This window comes from Canis lupus, chromosome 7, assembly GCF_003254725.2.
Source record: "Canis lupus dingo isolate Sandy chromosome 7, ASM325472v2, whole genome shotgun sequence".
Classification (NCBI taxonomy): Eukaryota; Metazoa; Chordata; class Mammalia; order Carnivora; family Canidae; genus Canis; species Canis lupus.
In genome coordinates this window covers 42,170,456-42,186,930 of record NC_064249.1, presented here as the reverse complement: position 1 = coordinate 42,186,930, position 16,475 = coordinate 42,170,456, and the positions used below count along the sequence as shown (strand labels likewise).

The 16,475-nt window shown below is 60.5% G+C and overlaps 2 protein-coding genes across 3 annotated transcripts; both read right to left on the bottom strand.

The window, feature by feature from the left end:
• Positions 1 to 2,164: 2,164 nt before the first annotated feature.
• PBXIP1 (PBX homeobox interacting protein 1) lies at positions 2,165 to 11,913 on the bottom strand. 2 transcript variants are annotated; one of them, XM_025431035.3, is made up of 11 exons: positions 11,777 to 11,913; positions 9,638 to 9,723; positions 7,900 to 8,044; positions 7,581 to 7,645; positions 7,310 to 7,475; positions 5,845 to 6,078; positions 5,720 to 5,743; positions 5,377 to 5,453; positions 5,147 to 5,278; positions 3,438 to 4,645; positions 2,165 to 2,990 (listed from the first exon to the last, which is right to left on the bottom strand). In XM_025431035.3, the coding sequence occupies exons 2-11, from the start codon at positions 9,686 to 9,688 to the stop codon at positions 2,945 to 2,947; spliced, it is 2,148 nt and encodes a 715-aa protein (XP_025286820.1). In that variant the 5' UTR covers positions 9,689 to 9,723; positions 11,777 to 11,913; the 3' UTR covers positions 2,165 to 2,944. The 2 variants fall into 2 exon arrangements, with proteins under 2 accessions (XP_025286820.1, XP_025286821.1); XM_025431036.3 differs by lacking the exon at positions 11,777 to 11,913 and adding an exon at positions 11,103 to 11,141.
• Positions 11,914 to 12,489: 576 nt separating this feature from the next.
• Positions 12,490 to 16,475, bottom strand: PYGO2 (pygopus family PHD finger 2). Its single transcript, XM_025431039.3, has 3 exons — positions 16,168 to 16,475; positions 15,778 to 15,827; positions 12,490 to 15,210 (listed from the first exon to the last, which is right to left on the bottom strand). Exons 1-3 carry the CDS (start codon positions 16,268 to 16,270, stop codon positions 14,146 to 14,148), a joined length of 1,218 nt encoding a protein of 405 aa, XP_025286824.1. The 5' UTR covers positions 16,271 to 16,475; the 3' UTR covers positions 12,490 to 14,145.

Genomic DNA, 16,475 nt, shown 5'->3' with positions numbered 1-16,475 from the left:
CTTAGAGGTTAGGTAACGACAACTATTCTCTGTGACCATGCTCTACTATTTGAAGAGACTGATTTCATCCTCGCAACAACCTGTGGGGACTCCTGATGGCCACGCTGGGCCCAGAAGTGAGGAGGGGTGCCTTATTTGGGGCCCACAGGTGGGCAGTGCGGGGCACCAGAGACTGGGTCTTCTGGCCTAGAGCTTGCTCAGGCCAAGCCTTGTGAGGAGAGACCTGGGCTGGGCGTCTTCTGGAAGCCAAAGCTTACAGAGACACCTTCAGGGAAGGCCACTCTGTGAGGGGTGGCATTGGCAACAAGGGGGCTGAGAAGTAACAGCCTGTTATTGTCTGAACCTAGAGCCACAGAGCCCAGCCCACACTCTGCAGGGTCCCTCCTTGACCCGTAGTGAGCATGTGCCATGTGAAGGGACCAGGAGCGCCTGTGGTCCAGCACAAGCCCAGATGGGCAGCCATCCGGGCATCAGGGTAGCCATGGGAGGCTCCCAAGGCACCGGACAGCCAGTCCAGCTTGGGGCCCAGCAGAGGGGGCTGGGAGAGGTTCTCAAGAGAAACACACGCCTCTGACCTTAAGGAGCTAATGGGAGAAATTCACCCCCACTGCACTCTCAGCATGTGCCCCATCCCCTAGGATGAGTGGGGAAAGACTGGGCCTAGGAGAGACTGGGGGGCGTCTCGGGGGTGTAAGGGGTGTAAGGGCCTCTGGGGGGGGCATGGGCGAGGGACAGCTAAGCTGAGGGCACTGGGGTCAGGGCAGTGGGGAGCCAGGGAAGGAGGGAGGCTAGGTGAGGAGCAGGGATGCCAGGGAGGGACGGCAGACTGAGGCACAGATGCAAGTGGGGACATGTCAAAGGAAGCAGACTTTTCCCATTGCGAGTAGAGGGATACACTCCTGACTTGAGTGACTCCTCAGAGGGACACCCCTGGAGCTGAGCCCTCAGCTAGGGAGTTCTCAGAGAAAAGGCAGAAAAGCTAAGTACTTAAACTGGAAGGGTCCAGGCCAGACCCTAGGAGGCCAAGCAGAGCTGGGCGGCAGAGTCCAGTGCATCTGCTCCCAGGGCCCCCCACCCCCACCATCAGGACAGACCAGCTGTGGGCTGGGGGAGTGCTGCCCCATAGCCCTGACCAGGGCTCATCTTCACATGCTGGCCCCGACCAAGATAGCGTCCTGTAAGCTGGAGCCAGGGACTCGCTTGTCACCACTGCTGCTGGGGGTGACAGAGACAGGGGCCTCCTGACCTGTGATGGGGGCATGAGCATCACCTAGCCAGGTCAGCCCAGACACAGGGTAATCCATGGCCAGTGTCCCTGCCACCCTGGCTCTCCCCCAGAAGACCCCCAGCCCCCATCACTGACCCTCTACCCAGAGGAAATTCCTCCTCAGGCCTAACTGTGGTCCTTCCTGCTGCAGAAAGCAGCTCCACTGGACGCAGACTCTTTTTTTTTTTTTTCTTTTAAAGATTTTATCTATTTATTCATGAGAGACACAGAAAGAGAGAGAGGCAGAGACACCAGCAGAGAGAGGCAGGCTCCATGCAGGGAGCCCAATGTGGGACTAGATCCCGGGTCTCCAGGACCACGCCCTGGGCCGAAGGCAGGGGCTAAACCACTGAGCCATCCAGGGATCTCCCCATGGACGAAGGCTGTTTAATGCCTCCTCATACCCAACAGACCTTCCCACGGTGGACTGGTGTGCTGCTGGTTGGGTACCCAGCCTCACGGCCTCCAGTCCCATCCCCCCCTGCCCCCCAGCCCTCCCCAGCCCACTCAGATGAGCTCGTGGGCTTAAAGCCCTTTAGCAGCCAGCGGCACCCCCAAGTACCTGCCACCCACCACAGCCCCCTCCTGGAGCCTGCTGGTGCACCCCCCCTTCCTGATGTCACACCACGCGTCATTCCACCCCTACACTGGCGGCGGACGTCCAAGGCAATCCAGGAAGGACTTTCGGAGGAGGGGCCAGCGGGGTCCAGGTCCTGGCAGCGCGCAGGTGGGCGGGGCAGGGGCCCAGTCAGTGCACACCGAGCGGGGAGGCGAGATCTGCAGGAAACGTGGAGCCGGGGCGCCGCCTAGTGGCCTCCGCGGGCCTGTCCAGAAGCCTGGTGGAGATCCTCCCCTCCCTCCTCTGCACCCTCCAGGCAGTGCCAAATACAGAGTAGACACTGTGCTCACTGTGCTTTATTTCAGCTCTTCCCAGCCGTCCAATCCCCCATTTTGAGGATCAGAAATCTAAAGTTCCCAGGGATTAACCTGCCCAACATCACTCGGCCTGCCGCGAGCCTGAGGCTCCCACTCCAAAACCCGTGTTCGTTTTCTACTTCTCCCAGGGGCCCCAAGGTGGCCGCCACCAAGTGGGGAGTTCCAGCCCCAAGGGCCCAAGGGTGGCTGGGAGAGGGATGTGGAGGACAAAGAGGGTGTGGGGGTACCATGCTTAGATACAGCCCCCCCCCCCCCCCCCCCCCCCCCCCCCCCCCCGTGAGAGAGTCCAAGCCCCACACCAAAACTCCAACAGCTTCTTACAGGGGTGGGAGCCTACCATTCACACAGGGAGGGGGGCCCTGGGAGAAGCAGGGGTAAAAGGGGGACTTCACCCCTGGGGGGTGGCTGTGTCCAAATCTAAGAAAACCCCTGGGAAAGCGCTGGTCCTGGGCATCCAGCCAGCAGGTCTAGGCTCATTCCAGGGGGCATGGGTCAGTGCATGAAACCAGGGGGGCACTGTGGGGCACACACACAGGAGGATGGAAGCTGTGAGGCTGAAGAATCACAATTCCCACCCGCAAGGACAGGATCAGAGCCTGCATGCAGTAACCAGCAAGGCAGATCCAGCTAAGGCCTTTCTCTAGCAAAAGCGGCATCAGTGCATCACTGAGAGATTCTGCTCTCATAGGAGCCAGAGGAGAGGACCATTCAGTGGTTCCCGGGGTGAGGGGACACCAGGCCTCAGCCCCTCCCTGGGCTCTGCAACTGTCTGTCCTTCTTTCCTGACCTGTGGAGAGACACGGGGAGGCGGGGAAGGAAACAGTTTTCAGAGGACAATGCCACACAGTGAGAAGGGGCTCCTGGAGGGCAGGGGAGCCTGTTCCTCCACGGCAGCCACCAGCAATCACATGGAAGGGCCAGACCCACTATCCCAGGATGACATCCCCTGTCAGGGCAATAGGGCAATGGAATGACCTTCCTCACCCCAGGCACTGCAGGTATTCGCAGGGCAGAACAATTCGGGGAAAAATCCCCCCAGCCCAAAAGGGAACTGCCCAGAACTACTACAGGGTGAGCACAGGCAGCTCTCCGACCTCCAGGAAGATAGAGATGGACACTGCTCCAAGGGCAACCAGCTGTTGATTAACACTGGCTCAAACTAAAGACCCTGAGCCAGGGCCCATGGCCCTACAAACCTCCCTCGCACGTTCTCCCCGGGAACACAACTGCCCACCTCTTCTTCAGTGATTTGTCTCCAAAGAAGTGGCTGAAGATGAAGCCCTCAAAATCATCCACCTCATCGTCATCACCAGTCTGTCTCACAGCCACCTCTTCCAGGCTGTCCTCCAAGGCATCCACGAAGTCCCGGAAGCGGAGACGGTCATGGCGGAAGATGCCATCCTCGCCAAAGTAAGCAGGCGAGAGGGGCAAGTCCTTTGTCAGCTGCCCAGCCCAGGGCAGCCGTGCCAGGTAAGTCCTTAGCAAAGAGGCCAGCTCCTGTCGCTGCACAGGGGCCAGCTCCACACCAAAGGCCAGACCCTCCTGCCGGGCACACTCGCGCACACCCGAGCAGCCCTGGGGTGCCCGGTACTTGTGCCGTGACAGCTCTGCCCACAGTGGCGGAAGGTCATGCCCGTCATCAGCCCCTTCCTTCCACTGAGGGTGCTTCTGCCTCCCCACAGAGGAGTGAGGGCCCCCACTTTTCCTAGGGGGCTCCTTGGGGCCCTGCTGCCTGCCGTCCTTCTTGCCGCCCCAGCCCGCCAGCCTCAGCCTGCCCTCCTTCCACCTCCCTGCCAGCTCCCTGTCCTCCTCACCCCGCCAGCTCTTCTTTCTCTCCCAGCCAGACCCCTCCTTCTTCTGCTTCCAGTGATCAGCACTCCAGCCCCCCTGCCCATCCTGCCACTTCTCCTTCCCACTCCACTCCCTGGCACTCTGGAAGCGGGACTCCTGGGGCCTGGCCTCTGAGGTGTTGGCACTGACCCAAGGGTGTTGACTCCATTTCTCCATGCCCTGTAGCTTCTGGACCAGCCTGTGGCCCAGCTCAGTCAGGCTGGCACGAGCGGCGTCCCCCCGGCCCACACCCCTCAAGCTCCGCTCCAGGTCCTGCTGCACCGACCCCAGCAGCCGGCGCTGCTTCTCCAGCTCCTGCCGTAAGGCCTGGGCCTCGGCCTCCAGACGCTCCTTCTGCTCCAGGAGGCCAGGGCTCGGCTCCCCAGTGAGCCCACTGCCCCGGGAGCCTCTATCCCCATCGAGACACATGCCATCTGGGCCCCGGGTGCAGTCAGCCTCCAGCCCCTGAAGCCGGGCCCGAAGCCGCTGCAGCTCTGACTCAAGGGCACGCTGGGAGGCCTCGCCGTCCTGCAGAGCCCCCCGGAGGCGGGCATTCTCCTCTTCTAGGGCCCTGGGCTGCTGCATCAGGCTCTGCAGCTCTTCCTTCTGGGCCTGGGGTGGAGGGTGCCCAGTCAGGGATGTCCACTCCAGGATAGCAGGCAGGACTTGCACCATTCAGAGAAAGTAGTTCTCATTCTCTTTGCCATCCACAACCTGCACCAGACCTGGGATCCCCAAATTCCCTCACAGACTTTGAATTCTGTGTCCTAAGATTAGCCCAACGTGGCTCTCACTGCCCTCTCGACCTCCCAGGCCCAGAGCAGATATCATTTGCAGATCGCCGCACTGCTTGTCTGTTGGGCCTTGGCCTGTTTGTCCCATGCTCCCATGCCCATGTTCAGGCAAACCAGAACCATCCATCAGAGGTGGCATGCCTCGTGCAACAGGCACATGGTTCTGGGCCTGGGCCTTAGGAAGATGACCCAACACCAGAGGACGGGAGAGGGCTGAGCTACGGGATTAGCAAAGACAACCTCTTTTGGGGGAGGACAGGGGATAGATGCCTGGCTGAAGGAGGGCCAACCTAGCCACCACCCTCCCACGTGTGCCTACCTGCAGTTGGGCCTGTAGCAACCGGATATCCTGGTTCTCCTTGGCCAGCCTGTCCAACAAGAGGGCCATGTTCTGCAGACTGGGGACGCCAGCAGAGGGTGCAGCAGCCTGCAGATGCTGCCTCAGCTCATCCTGGGGCAAAGGAGCCAGTCACCCACTGCGCCACAGCCCAGGCAAGCAGTGAGCCTCCCCACCAGGCCCCACACAGCTCTGGGCACACCCAAACGTACCTGCCTGTCCCCCACAGCAACCCGCACCTCGGTGTCCAGCTGGGAATCCGGGAGGACCTGCAATTCCTCTGCGGGCCCTGTGGGAAAGCCAGGTCCTGAAACTGGCCCCAGCGCACAAAAACCACTCTCCCATCCATTCCCTGACCTCCACACACAGCCAGTCGCCCTCCTGCGCCAGCCCTGGACCCCATGGCTGAGAGGCCACCACGAGCAGCCAAAAAGGCCAGTAACTGAGTAATGGGTGGACAGCCCCAGCATCATCCCCACTGCCGCCCCAGAGAACCGCTCCCAGCAGCCTCCCTCAGGGCTGGACAGGGACCAGCCAGGGCCCCTCCCCACTCACCACTGTCCGACTCTGAGAGCCCACCTGAGGATGGAGACAGAGGAATGTGGTGAGGCTCACCGACAATGGGGCAGGGGTCGGGAGGGGTGGGAGGCCCAGGCCCCTGTAGGGGAGGCACCACTCACTGGAGAAGAGGAGGATCCCCAGGCCCAGCAGAACCAGGGCCCCAAGGAGGCACATGTTGACAGAGATGCTCAGCTCCCCGCCTGCACCCTCGCCTCTGGCCAGGCCATCGAGACCCAGGGGCCTCACAGGCTGGGGAGCACTAGGCTCTAGGCCCCGCCGTCTCCGCAGACCCTCCACATCCACATCGGTGTCATCCTCACTGCTGGAGCAGCCGGCCTCCTCCATGGGCCAAGCTGGGGGAAGGGAGAGGGACGAGGCAGTGAGATGACCAGAAGCAGGACACAAGCAGAGATGCTGCCCACGTCCGCCTGGGCATCTGTGACTGCCCTGCCCAGCCTTCCAACCTGTGAGCTCAAGGAGTAGCTCTACCCTACGAGCACCATCCTTCCTCCACACGTGCCTCACCTCAAGCTCCTCTGGCAGTTCCTGTCCCAACGGGCCATTGCCTCTCAGCCTCTCTGGGCTTGGGGGCTCAGGGGCTGGCCATCTCCACACACCATCACCCACAGCACAGACTTCCCTCCATAGCAGACGAGCTCCCCGTCTTTAGTTCCTGACCTGAACAACAGACTGTACACCAGCCACTCCTACCTGGTATCACCTGGGCACCAAACTCCCAATGCTCTGTCCTCCATTCTCTTCTGGTATTCATCCCCCAACTCAGAGAAAGGCACCCCAGCCACCATGTGGCTATGTACACCCTCCCTGTTCACCTCACACCCAGACGATTCCACAGCACATGCCTCGGATATGCCCGCCTGGGGCCTTCAGCAGCTTTGTATGAGCACTGCAGTGGTCCCCTAAATGGCCTCAGGCCTCAGCCTTTCCCTGTACTTGGCTCCCCTTCAACAGAAATGGTTTCCTATACTTTGCTGCCACAAGCCTGGGGCACAACCTCCTTAGCACAGGACAGGTGGCCCCCATCCCTTTGCTGATGTGATAGTCTTGACCTGGAATGTCCTCATCCTCTGACCCTACTGACCAAGAACCCACTATCTCTCAGTATCACCTCCAACGTGACCCTTCCCTCAACCTGTCCCCTGATGGAACTGCCCCCTCCAAGGGGGCACCTGCTCTACCCACTCTCTTGGTCTGACTGGCATTTTGGCTCAGACAGGACTGCCTCCCATAGAGGCCATGCACTGCCTGCCCTTCCTCATCTCCGGAGCCCAGAGCTGACCCCTGAATCTAGAGGCAAGAAAAGAAGAAGCCCCAAGGCAGAGGAGAAAGATCCCAGCAGCCCCAGGCCCTGCCACCTACCCACTACTTGACCTTGGTCACGTCACTTAACCTCTCTGAGCCTCAGTGTCTTGAGGGGTAGTGGTGAGGATTCATACACAGTGTAAGGGGACCACCAAGCTGCTAAGTCCTAGGGCCTGGACCAGAGCCATGCTGGGCACCAAGCGCTCGGACCCCCACTCCTTCCAGGAGGAGAATGAAGAGGGGCACAGGGGTGGTTCTCACATGCATCAGGAGATGAAGGCTGGCTCTGTGGGGGGCTCTGACCCTCCAGGTCCTCTGTGTCTGGTCCCAGGCCTGCCACCACAGGGGCCTCCTCTGCGTCACCCTGCACCAGCGTGTCTCCCAGGCCAGAGGGCTCCCTGGTGCAGCCATCGTCTTCCAGGACAGCCTGAGCAGACACAGCCATGACCAGGCCCAGGCCCTCCCTGCTGCCCCCCCCGGCCCCACCCACTCCCCAGTACCTCCCCACTCCCCGCCACCCCGCCCCACCCACCTCGGCCTCAGTCTTCTCTGGCAGAATGGGACCAGACTGGGAGCCTTCGCTCTGCAAGAGGGTCTCTGTGGCGGAAGAAAAGATCCAGGAAAAACACCACTGCCCCCCAAATGAACTTCCCACACAGCCCTCTGACTCTGGCAGGCCCTACCAGGTTGTAAGGGGCAGGAAAAAGCCAGGGCAGGTGGAGGCAAGAAGACTTTAGACCCGGACTAGCCCCAGAGATAAGAGGCAGCAAAACCCTGGTCCCCCAGGACACTGGGGCACCCCGCAGCACAGAGGAAGGTGGCCACCCCCCACCTCCAGGAGGGCCCGCTACCTCCTCCATCCTCAGCCCCAGCTAACTCCTCCGCAGCTGCCCTGGAGGGGCTCCCAAGGGCCTGGGACGCTCTGTCCGATTCTGGGTCCATCATGGACTCCAGGCCCGTCATGGACTCTGGGCCCAGGGTCTCCACGGGCAGGCTCTGGAGGAAGGGGTGCAAGCAGAAGGCTGCTCCAGGGGAAGCACAACAGGATGGAGCCAAGATCACAGGGAGGCGGTCTGCTCAGAACCCCCACCCCCAGTTCACAAAAATCTCCTACACCCAGGAGTGAGCCCATGCAAGCTGGGTGGGGGGTGTTGGCTGACTCAGTGTCTGGCTGTTCTTAGTCTCACTACTGCTGTAAGGAACCTTCCAGAGGCTGCTTCTATTCAGTGAAAACATGCCACTGGACCAAAGATCACATACCAACCTGGTGCCCCCACCCTCGCCCCCACCAAAGAAGCTGGTTGAAGCCTGGGTGTCCCATTTCCCCATCAATGAAACCTGCTGATGAGTGGGAAGGTGGAGGTCAAAGACCCCCAGGGCCTCAAGGCCACTGTTGTGGCCCGTGGGCTTCCGTGTAGCTGTCTATACTGTGAACAGCTCACTTCACTTGCATCTTCCAGGCTTCTCCAGCCTTTCCACTGTCCCCCACACCCCCTCTCCCTGCAGACAGCTCACCCTGGCCCCTCCCCCACCAACACTGGGCTCTTCATCCTTGGACACTCCTGCTCAGCAGGCCCACCACCCGCTCCCCTGCCCAGGGTTCCCACCACCCCTCTAAGAATCGTTCTCTGCCTGAGTACATTCCTTTGCAATTTTCAAACCACCGTTTTCTCCTGGCCACCCCTATAAGCCAGGAATCATGACCCCTCTCACAGGGGAGGAGGAAGGTCCAACGCCCAGAGGTCAGCAAAGGCAGCCAAAAACAGTCCAGGGTTCTGGAGCACGCTGTCCGTCCTCCACTGCCCATGTACCCTAGTCCCTGTGTCCTGCCCCAGCACCCTCCCCGAGGCCAGCATCCCCACTCCCACTCCTCCCCACTCTTCCCCCCCTCCTCCCCTCCTGCAGTTCTCACACACCAGGTCACCAGGGCTTGGGTGCCTTCCAAACATTCTCCAGACCCCTTCTCCCTTCTCCCTGGCTGTAGGGACACAGGAGTCCACTGGCTTCCTGCCCTGCCCACCACCAATTGCACTGCAGGACCTTCCAAATACTCCCCTCTTCAGGCCACACAGAGGGTAGCTCACCCTCCGCCCAAGGCAATCACTGTACTGAGTCCCTGTGACCCAAAGCCCTCCTGTGATTCTCCCTCAGGAAGAGGTCTGCGTGCCTGGGTCTTCAGGGGTCCCCAGGTTCTGCCCCCAGCTTCACTCCAACACATTCTTTTTTTTTTTTTTTAGAGGCCCCATTGGGATACTCCAACACTTTCTAACCCACATCACCACCTCATCCCATGGGCTGCCTCAGTTTTCCCCAAAATGGCTTTCCTATCATTGCCTTGGGTCTTCTGATCATGCTGGTCCCTACTTCTCAAAGCAGACCCCAAGGGTACCCTTCTTTCAGGGCATGGTCCAAGTCCTACCACCTGACTCCTGGGGCCTAATCTCCCTCCTCCAGCCCCTGGGGCTCCCCTGCAGCCAGCATGAGGTGATTCAGGTGACCATCAGGACCAAGGAAGGGGACACACCCTGAAGGCAGCCCAGGCCTGCAGGAACCTCTCTTCCACGGGGCTCCCAGGCCTGCTCTTCCTACCTCGGAGCTGGCAAACACCCAGCTATTGTCAGAACCTGGGTAGGAAGCCATAGTTGCAGAGGTCCCAGAAGCTGCGTCACTGCCACCTGCAGAGAAACATGCTCTTCAAGACCCAGTTTCCTTCAGCAAAGGCAGGATGCAGAGAGCAGCCTTGTTTGGGTCCCCAAGGCTGGGCTGCAGCTTCCAGAACCAACCCCTTGAACCCTAACACCCCACCTCTTCTCAGCAAATCAAAACCCGCCAACAGTCACAGAGAAGTTTACCTCTCTGGGGACCAGCGGGGCCTGGGGACTCTGGACTGACCTTGAAAGGTCAAAGCTCAGGGCTGGGCAGGTTCTGGGGGCCATGCAGGCCAGCCCCCTCAGGTTAGAGTCAGAGAACACAAAGGCCATATAGGCTGGCTAACTTGACTGTGCCAAGCATGAACAGCTGATGAGAAGAGCGAGAATCACCCAGACTCTCCCAAAGTCACCACCTCCTATGCCAGGGCTCAGAAGATAGGACCCGGTGGCCTGCTTCAGACTAGAGTGTCCACACACTGTCAGCCCTGGTTCAGGATTCTCAACACTGGCTGCACACTGGAATCACCTAAGATTCTGATTTGACTGGTTTCAGGGTCAGACTCAGGCCTGGGTCTTTTTTAAAACCTCCCAAGCAGTCCTCATGTGCAGCCAGGCCTGAGAACAGCTGGCAGAGCTTAGATCCATTCGCTGTACCCTCAGTAAATCTCCTTGTCATGCAGACTCTCCGGTCTAAAATCTGTTTCCTTTCTTTATGATCTGCAGAGTTTCATCTCAGGGAACTTGAAGCCCAGTGGGAAAGGCTTTAATGGCAGCTATCAGTTATAAACTTTAAAGTTTGCAAAACCACAGACAACAGAGCTGTGGTCCTGCCCCTTGCTAATCCACTCTGACCTGGCAGGATCTCTGACTTGGCAGGACAGCAGTGGGAAGTCACTCTAGCTTCCAGAGCCTGGCACAAAGCAGGGTAGGAAGAGGGAGACCTGTCCTGTCAGTCAAGGCCAGGACTGTCCCCTCAGCTGGGACCTGGCACAAGGCAGGAGGGACAGATGAGCTGACCCCCTCAGCCTTGGACTGTGGTCCTTCAGATGATAAGGGACTGTTTCCTATGGTGCCAAAAGGGTAGCAAGTGGAAAGGACTCTGTGAGCAAACCCCAGGAAGGGAAGTGAGGCTTGGGAAGAGGCAGTTCTTGGGGACCCCCTCCGCGGCCTCGGTTCTGTTTGACCTGGTGCAAGTCCTGCACAGGGCCCTAATAACCTTGGCCTTTCCAGATCCACAGCTGGGACAGAGCCCTCACGGTGTCTTCCCCAATGCACCTGCCTCCCGGACACCAGCAGCCATTCCACAAGGAGATGGGAGAATGACTGCAGGGCCTCCCCATAGCACACCCAACAGGACCTCCCCAGAGCCCTCTGGCCACCCTCTCCCCATCCCCAGTGGTTGCCTGGCTGTTAACAGGTGGTGGCAGGAAGGAAGTGGCAGCAGCTCAGGCTGAAGTCCCTGTTTATCTCTGGCCTTGTACAGCCTACTCTGGTCCTCCAGAACCAGGCACCATGGCAACCAGGGTGATGTCAGACCCACCGTCTCCATGGAAACTAGCCACGGTATCTGGGTCAGCAGGACCCACACTTCTGAGACCCAAACAGGAGGCCGTCTGTAACCCCAGCCCTCAGGGTCCCCGACCCTCCCGATGGGTTGGTCCCATTTCTCAAAAGACAGCCCCGGCCCCCCAGCCAGCGTCTCTTCGCCTTATTAGGAAGTTCCTCCTCAGCCCAACCTCTGCCCTCTCGCCGGTTCTCACCTCTCCCCGCCGGCCTCGCCGCCTTCACCCCTCCCCACGCACATCTAGGCAGGAGCCAACAGAAACACGCTTTCGGGCCTGCCGGGCCCTTCTGCTGCTCCCACTAGGCAGCCGTAGGGGGCACCGTGCCCTCCGACCAGCCACCCTCCGCCCCGTAGGGGGGCCCCCAAACCTCTGCAGCAGCGCCCGCCCAGGGCCAGAGCGCCGGCTCCCGTCCCGGGACGCGCCCCGGGTCCCCGGCGGAATGCACGCCCGGCAGCCCCCCCCCCGGCCCACCGGGGTCCCGGAGCCCCCCTCGCCGCCCCGCAGGGCCTCACCTGGTCGCGCCCCGGGTCTTCGCCAGACCTGTTGCTGCCTCCCGGGGTTTCCAGCCCCCAGAGGGAGGGAGCGGGGAGGGAGGGGCTCACGTGACCGGGACTGGCCAATGGAAAGCCGACTTCCTGAGGGGGGGCGGAAACTTTTGGCCAATAAGAGACGAGTCGAGAGCCGGGGGCGCCAGGGCCTCGCAGGGTGGGACCCGAGCTCGCCTACCTGCCGGCCCCTGTGCTGCGCCGGCAGACACTGCCCCTACTTTCCTGGGGAGAAGACCCGACACGGAAGGCACGGGGTCACCTCCCGAGACAGCAGGACCAAGGGGCAAGGTCGGCCCTCGGACAGACAGACGGGACTGACGCAGCTGCGCGGGGGAGGGGACTGGGCGAGCGCTGAGCTGCTAAAATAGCTCTCGGGCGGTGCTCCCCGGCCCCTACCTCCGAACCCCTACACCTGACCGCCAGCCGAACAACGGGGGGAGGGGGGCGCCAATCCCAGCAGCAAGCACCAGCTGCATTGTCCCTAAGGCCCTGGCCGCCGGCCCGGCCCGGGAATGTGCCAGAAAGGAAAGGCTTTCTCAGGGACGCGGGGGGAGGGGTGCCCCCCGGCTTTCCCGGGACCGCTCGGGGCTTCCAGAACCCCCGGGCACGTACGGAGCCTCACCACTCGCGCATCCTTCCCACAGGTGACCTTCGTGCGCACAAACAGCCGGGAGTCCTTGTCTGGGTTTTCAAGTCATTTTATTAATCCAACCGTACAAAAGACCCCCACCCCCACATCTCTGCCACCCCCACTTTCTTCCAAATAGTGGAGTGAGAGGAAGAGAAGGATTGACGCACTCCCTCTCCCAGGAGCCACTTACAAAAAGGCGGAGATGGCGGTGGGGAGGAAGACATCACAAAAATAGCAACAGATAGAAGAGGGGCAACAGAACCAGAACACAACACAAAACTGGGTGGGGAGAGAAGCCCAGATCCCCCTCACTTCTTTCCCACAGCCTCAAAACTTGCTGGCTTGCTGGCTCCAGCTGGGCAGGCAGAAGAGTCTGCGGTATGCCTGCGTAAGTCTTCTCTTCACATGCTAGGGTCCAAGAGAAGGGGGCAGGGGACCGACCACTAGCAACTCTCTGGGCCACGTGGCTGCCTGCCTTCCACCCCACTGAGGAATGTGTGCATGAGAAGCAAGAGAGCCAGCTGCAGTTCAAGTTTCCTACCAGCCCCTGGCCCATCTCTGGCATGCAGAGCCTATAAAATAAAATACTAACACACGAAGCCCAGTTCAGGCCTCGGGCTGAGGGGAATAAGAGCTCCTAGATCACCTGGCCCAAGAAGATATACAGAAAGGTAAGGAAAGAGAAGCAAAATACATCCAGACTCTGGACTGCATTTCAGAACCACAGCAATGACCGTCCCACTGCCTCCCTCACCCATAGGCTGGAGCAGGGATCCTTCTATCAGATGAGGTATAAGAGCTCTGTGCCTTTCCAGGCTTTCCTTCAATCGAGCCAGGGATGCAGAATACAGGTGCCAAAAGCTCTAGACCAGAGTGGACACTACTGTGCAACAACCAGGGGAGGCAGAAAGGTTGGTAAGCCAGAGTCCATGTTCCAGGACAGTCTGAACTTCAAATATTCTGGTTTGTCAGGCCAAGTGTCCCAATTTTTGGCAAAAAAATGTGGTCATTAGGAGAAAAGCCTGAGGGGCTGAGAAAGGGCCAATGGCTTTGGTATGAGGGACACGCGTCCAGACAGCATCTCTTATGCACACTCTTGAAGCCCCAAATCACCAAGAAACTGCCCCAGCCAAGAGCTCTCCTGCTTCTTCAAGCTATTTGGTTCTCAAGGGGGGAGGAATTGGGTAGGTCTTGGGAGGAAGCCACAGGAGGGTGAGAAATAGGGAAACTCCCCATTTATTCCCTAAAGCTGTCTCCTACTAAAGCCCATGATGAGGCTACTTCAGGGATGGGACCCCCACTCCTCTGGCCAGAAACCTTTAACACTTCACTCCAAAAACTAAGGCTGCAGCTGCGGGGCTAGATGGGAGTGTTAGGCACAGGTGCTAGGGCGTCCATCATCTGCACAGAGACCCCTGCCCTCCACATCTCCCCCCAGCCTCTCTTCTCTGGCAGCCTCATCCCTCAGCCTTTGAAGATTGGAGCCACTACAATGCTGGGCAGGGTTGATTTCCTGGATCTCTGTTGATCTCAACATGTATGTGTAAGTTTCCAGAAAAGTGAGCAATCCAGGCTCTTCTGCCTGCCCACCTCGGTTCCTTCTCTGCCCCCAGGAGCCACCATGTTTCTGCCCAACAGGGACGGGAAGCCAGTGGAAACAAGGGCCAAGAGCCAGACTTGGAAACCATCGCCCTGGCCAGCATCACCCATCGTTAGCAGCCACCAGCTGCCCCACACCCTCCCGGATGTACACAGACTGGATTTCCTTGGTCTTGAGGCAGAGATCGCAAGCCCAGACAGCAGAGGCCTCGGTGGTCAGCAGCCCGTATGCGCTCTCCGTCATGCCTGTGCATTCTCGGTGGAACCACTTCTGGCAGGAGGCCTCACACAGGATGGCATCCTGGTCATCATTCACCTCACTGCGACAGGCGCCACATGGGTACACCAGGCCTGGGGGAGGCTGAGGGCCTGAGCCCCCACCCACCTTGCTGGGGGGTGCCAGGCTGTTGGTATCCGGAGTCCCTCCACCCCGCCCACTGCTGTTTGGGGGGAAACTGGGCTGATTCCCATTAACAGCAGCAGCTGGGGAGCCTGAGTGAGGCTCCTGGGGAAAAGCAGTGGGAGCAGGCGGATTCAAGGGCTTTCCCCCATCCTCACCACCAGGACCAGGAAAGCCAGGGTCCGGACCAGGGAAGGGACTTGTGTTGGGGGGCAGGCTGGGGAGCCCCTGACCAGGTCTCTGGAGAGAAGGGCCAAAAGGTGCTCCTGGCTGGGCAAAGCGCTGGGGGAGAGAATGGGGGCCCAGCTCCCCTCTGGGAGGTTGTCCCATGGTGGGTGAGATCATGGGGCCAAATCCCCCCACTGGGCCTGGCATCATCTGTCCACCGGGAGGGCTGAAGTTCTGACCCAGAGGCTGGTTGAAGGGTTGGCTAGGAAAGTTCATGTTGCCTGGGGGTGGGTACCCAGGGCCCTGGGGCGGCATGTTGAAAGCAGGGCCCATAGGGTTGGGAGGGAAAGGGGGTGGCTGTCGACGAAGAGGCTGGGGACCCCCTCCACCCCCAGTGCCGTAGCCTGGGGGTACCTGGCCTGCCATGCCCCCCTGTACACGGAAGCCTCCAAAGGGGACGGGACTACCAAGGAATGGAGGGGCTGCGCCCCCAACTTTAGGGGCTCCGAAGTCATCCTCAAAAGGGTTGGATGCAACCAGGTGATCCACCATGGGAGTCGGGGGTGGTGCAAACTCCGTCAGGTGTGAGTATGCAGGGCCCTAGTGGAGAACAGATGAGGGAAGGAGGGTCACAAAAGGAAACACACAGCTATAAACCAGAAAAGCAGAGGAGACACGTGTTCCGGACGCTGGTAGCAGCCAGCTCAGATCTAAATCAAGACAGACCTTGGACTGTCACAGAGAAACAGAGGGTGGACAAAGCAGGCAGAACTCTGCTGGAACCCCAGCTAACAGCCAATACCCTCAAGACCCCTAAGCAGGTACTGCACTAAGGCCTCAGATTCCTCGCCTGTAAAAACGGACAATGCCCATCTCCCAAACCTGTTAAATCACGGTTCACACCAAGTGCTGGAGAAGTCTCTAGACAAAACTCGGGAAGTGCTAGGTGTCGTCACCAAGAGGAACTAGGACAAGAAAAACTCTACCCTTGATGGATGGGGTCTGTGGTCCCACGGCCTCACCACGCGCCCCCCCCCCCCCCTTCGTTAGAAAGTGGAGGGAAGGGGCCAGAAGCAGAGTAGCCTTCTCTGGTCCGTGCGCCGGAGACAAGACACAAATGTCCCGGAGCGGGAGCCAGCAGTGCCCCCAGCACCAGGCACCACTCACCTGAGTGTTGGACTTCCTCCGCTTCTTTTCTGGGCTCTTCATCTGCAAACCTGGAAGCGCAGCACAAGGGGTACACACACGTTTCCCTATGGACGCGCCCGGAGGAGCCCCGCTAACTTGGACACGCGCTGGCTCATCTACTTAACGAGTACGAACAAAGGTTCCCTACAGCCGCACCGCACGACCGCACGTCGGCCGCCTCTTCCTACCCCTCCGCTCCCCCAGGGGCTCCTGCAGTCCGAGTGTCTCCCAGACCCGGGGTCCTCCATCGGTGACCCACGACCCCTACTCCTCCAGCCCTAGCGTCCCTTCGAGCCCCTGCCCCCCATCCTCCCCGCCCACCCCCGGCCCCTCGCCAGCCCGGCCGGCCCAGGCCCTCGGCGCTCTCACCGGCCTTGCCCTGCTTCCTCCCGGTGCCCGGCGGCGCAGGGGGCGGTGCGGGGCCGCCACCTCCCTCCAGCTTGTCCGGTGGGGGCGGCGCCGAGGCGGCCATGGGGCGGAGGGGCCGGAGTCAGCGGCGGCGGAGGACGGACGCGCCCTCGGGCGGCACCATCGCGGGGAGGGGAGTCGGGGCGCCCGCGAGGAGCGGCCAGGCCGGGCGGCGAGGCTAGGGACCAGCGGAGCGTCAGCCGCCCGCCCGCGGCCGCAGCAGCAACAGCAGCAACGGCAGCACCAGCAGCGGCAGCACCAGCAGCAGC

Excerpts from the sequence above, each read along its gene's own strand:
- PBXIP1 (XM_025431035.3), bottom strand. The coding sequence starts at position 9,688 with ATGGCTTCCTACCCAGGTTCTGACAATAGCTGGGTGTTTGCCAGCTCC. Across the intron at positions 6,079-7,309 it reads GCCTTCATCTCCTGATGCAT|CTTGGCCCATGGAGGAGGCC; the intron begins GTGAGAACCACC and ends CCCTTCCCCCAG. Across the intron at positions 5,744-5,844 it reads GGGGATCCTCCTCTTCTCCA|GTGGGCTCTCAGAGTCGGAC; the intron begins GTGAGTGGTGCC and ends CTCCATCCTCAG.
- PYGO2 (XM_025431039.3), bottom strand. The coding sequence starts at position 16,270 with ATGGCCGCCTCGGCGCCGCCCCCACCGGACAAGCTGGAGGGAGGTGGC. Across the intron at positions 15,828-16,167 it reads GAGGAAGCAGGGCAAGGCCG|GTTTGCAGATGAAGAGCCCA; the intron begins GTGAGAGCGCCG and ends CTGCGCTTCCAG. Across the intron at positions 15,211-15,777 it reads GGAGGAAGTCCAACACTCAG|GGCCCTGCATACTCACACCT; the intron begins GTGAGTGGTGCC and ends GTTCTCCACTAG.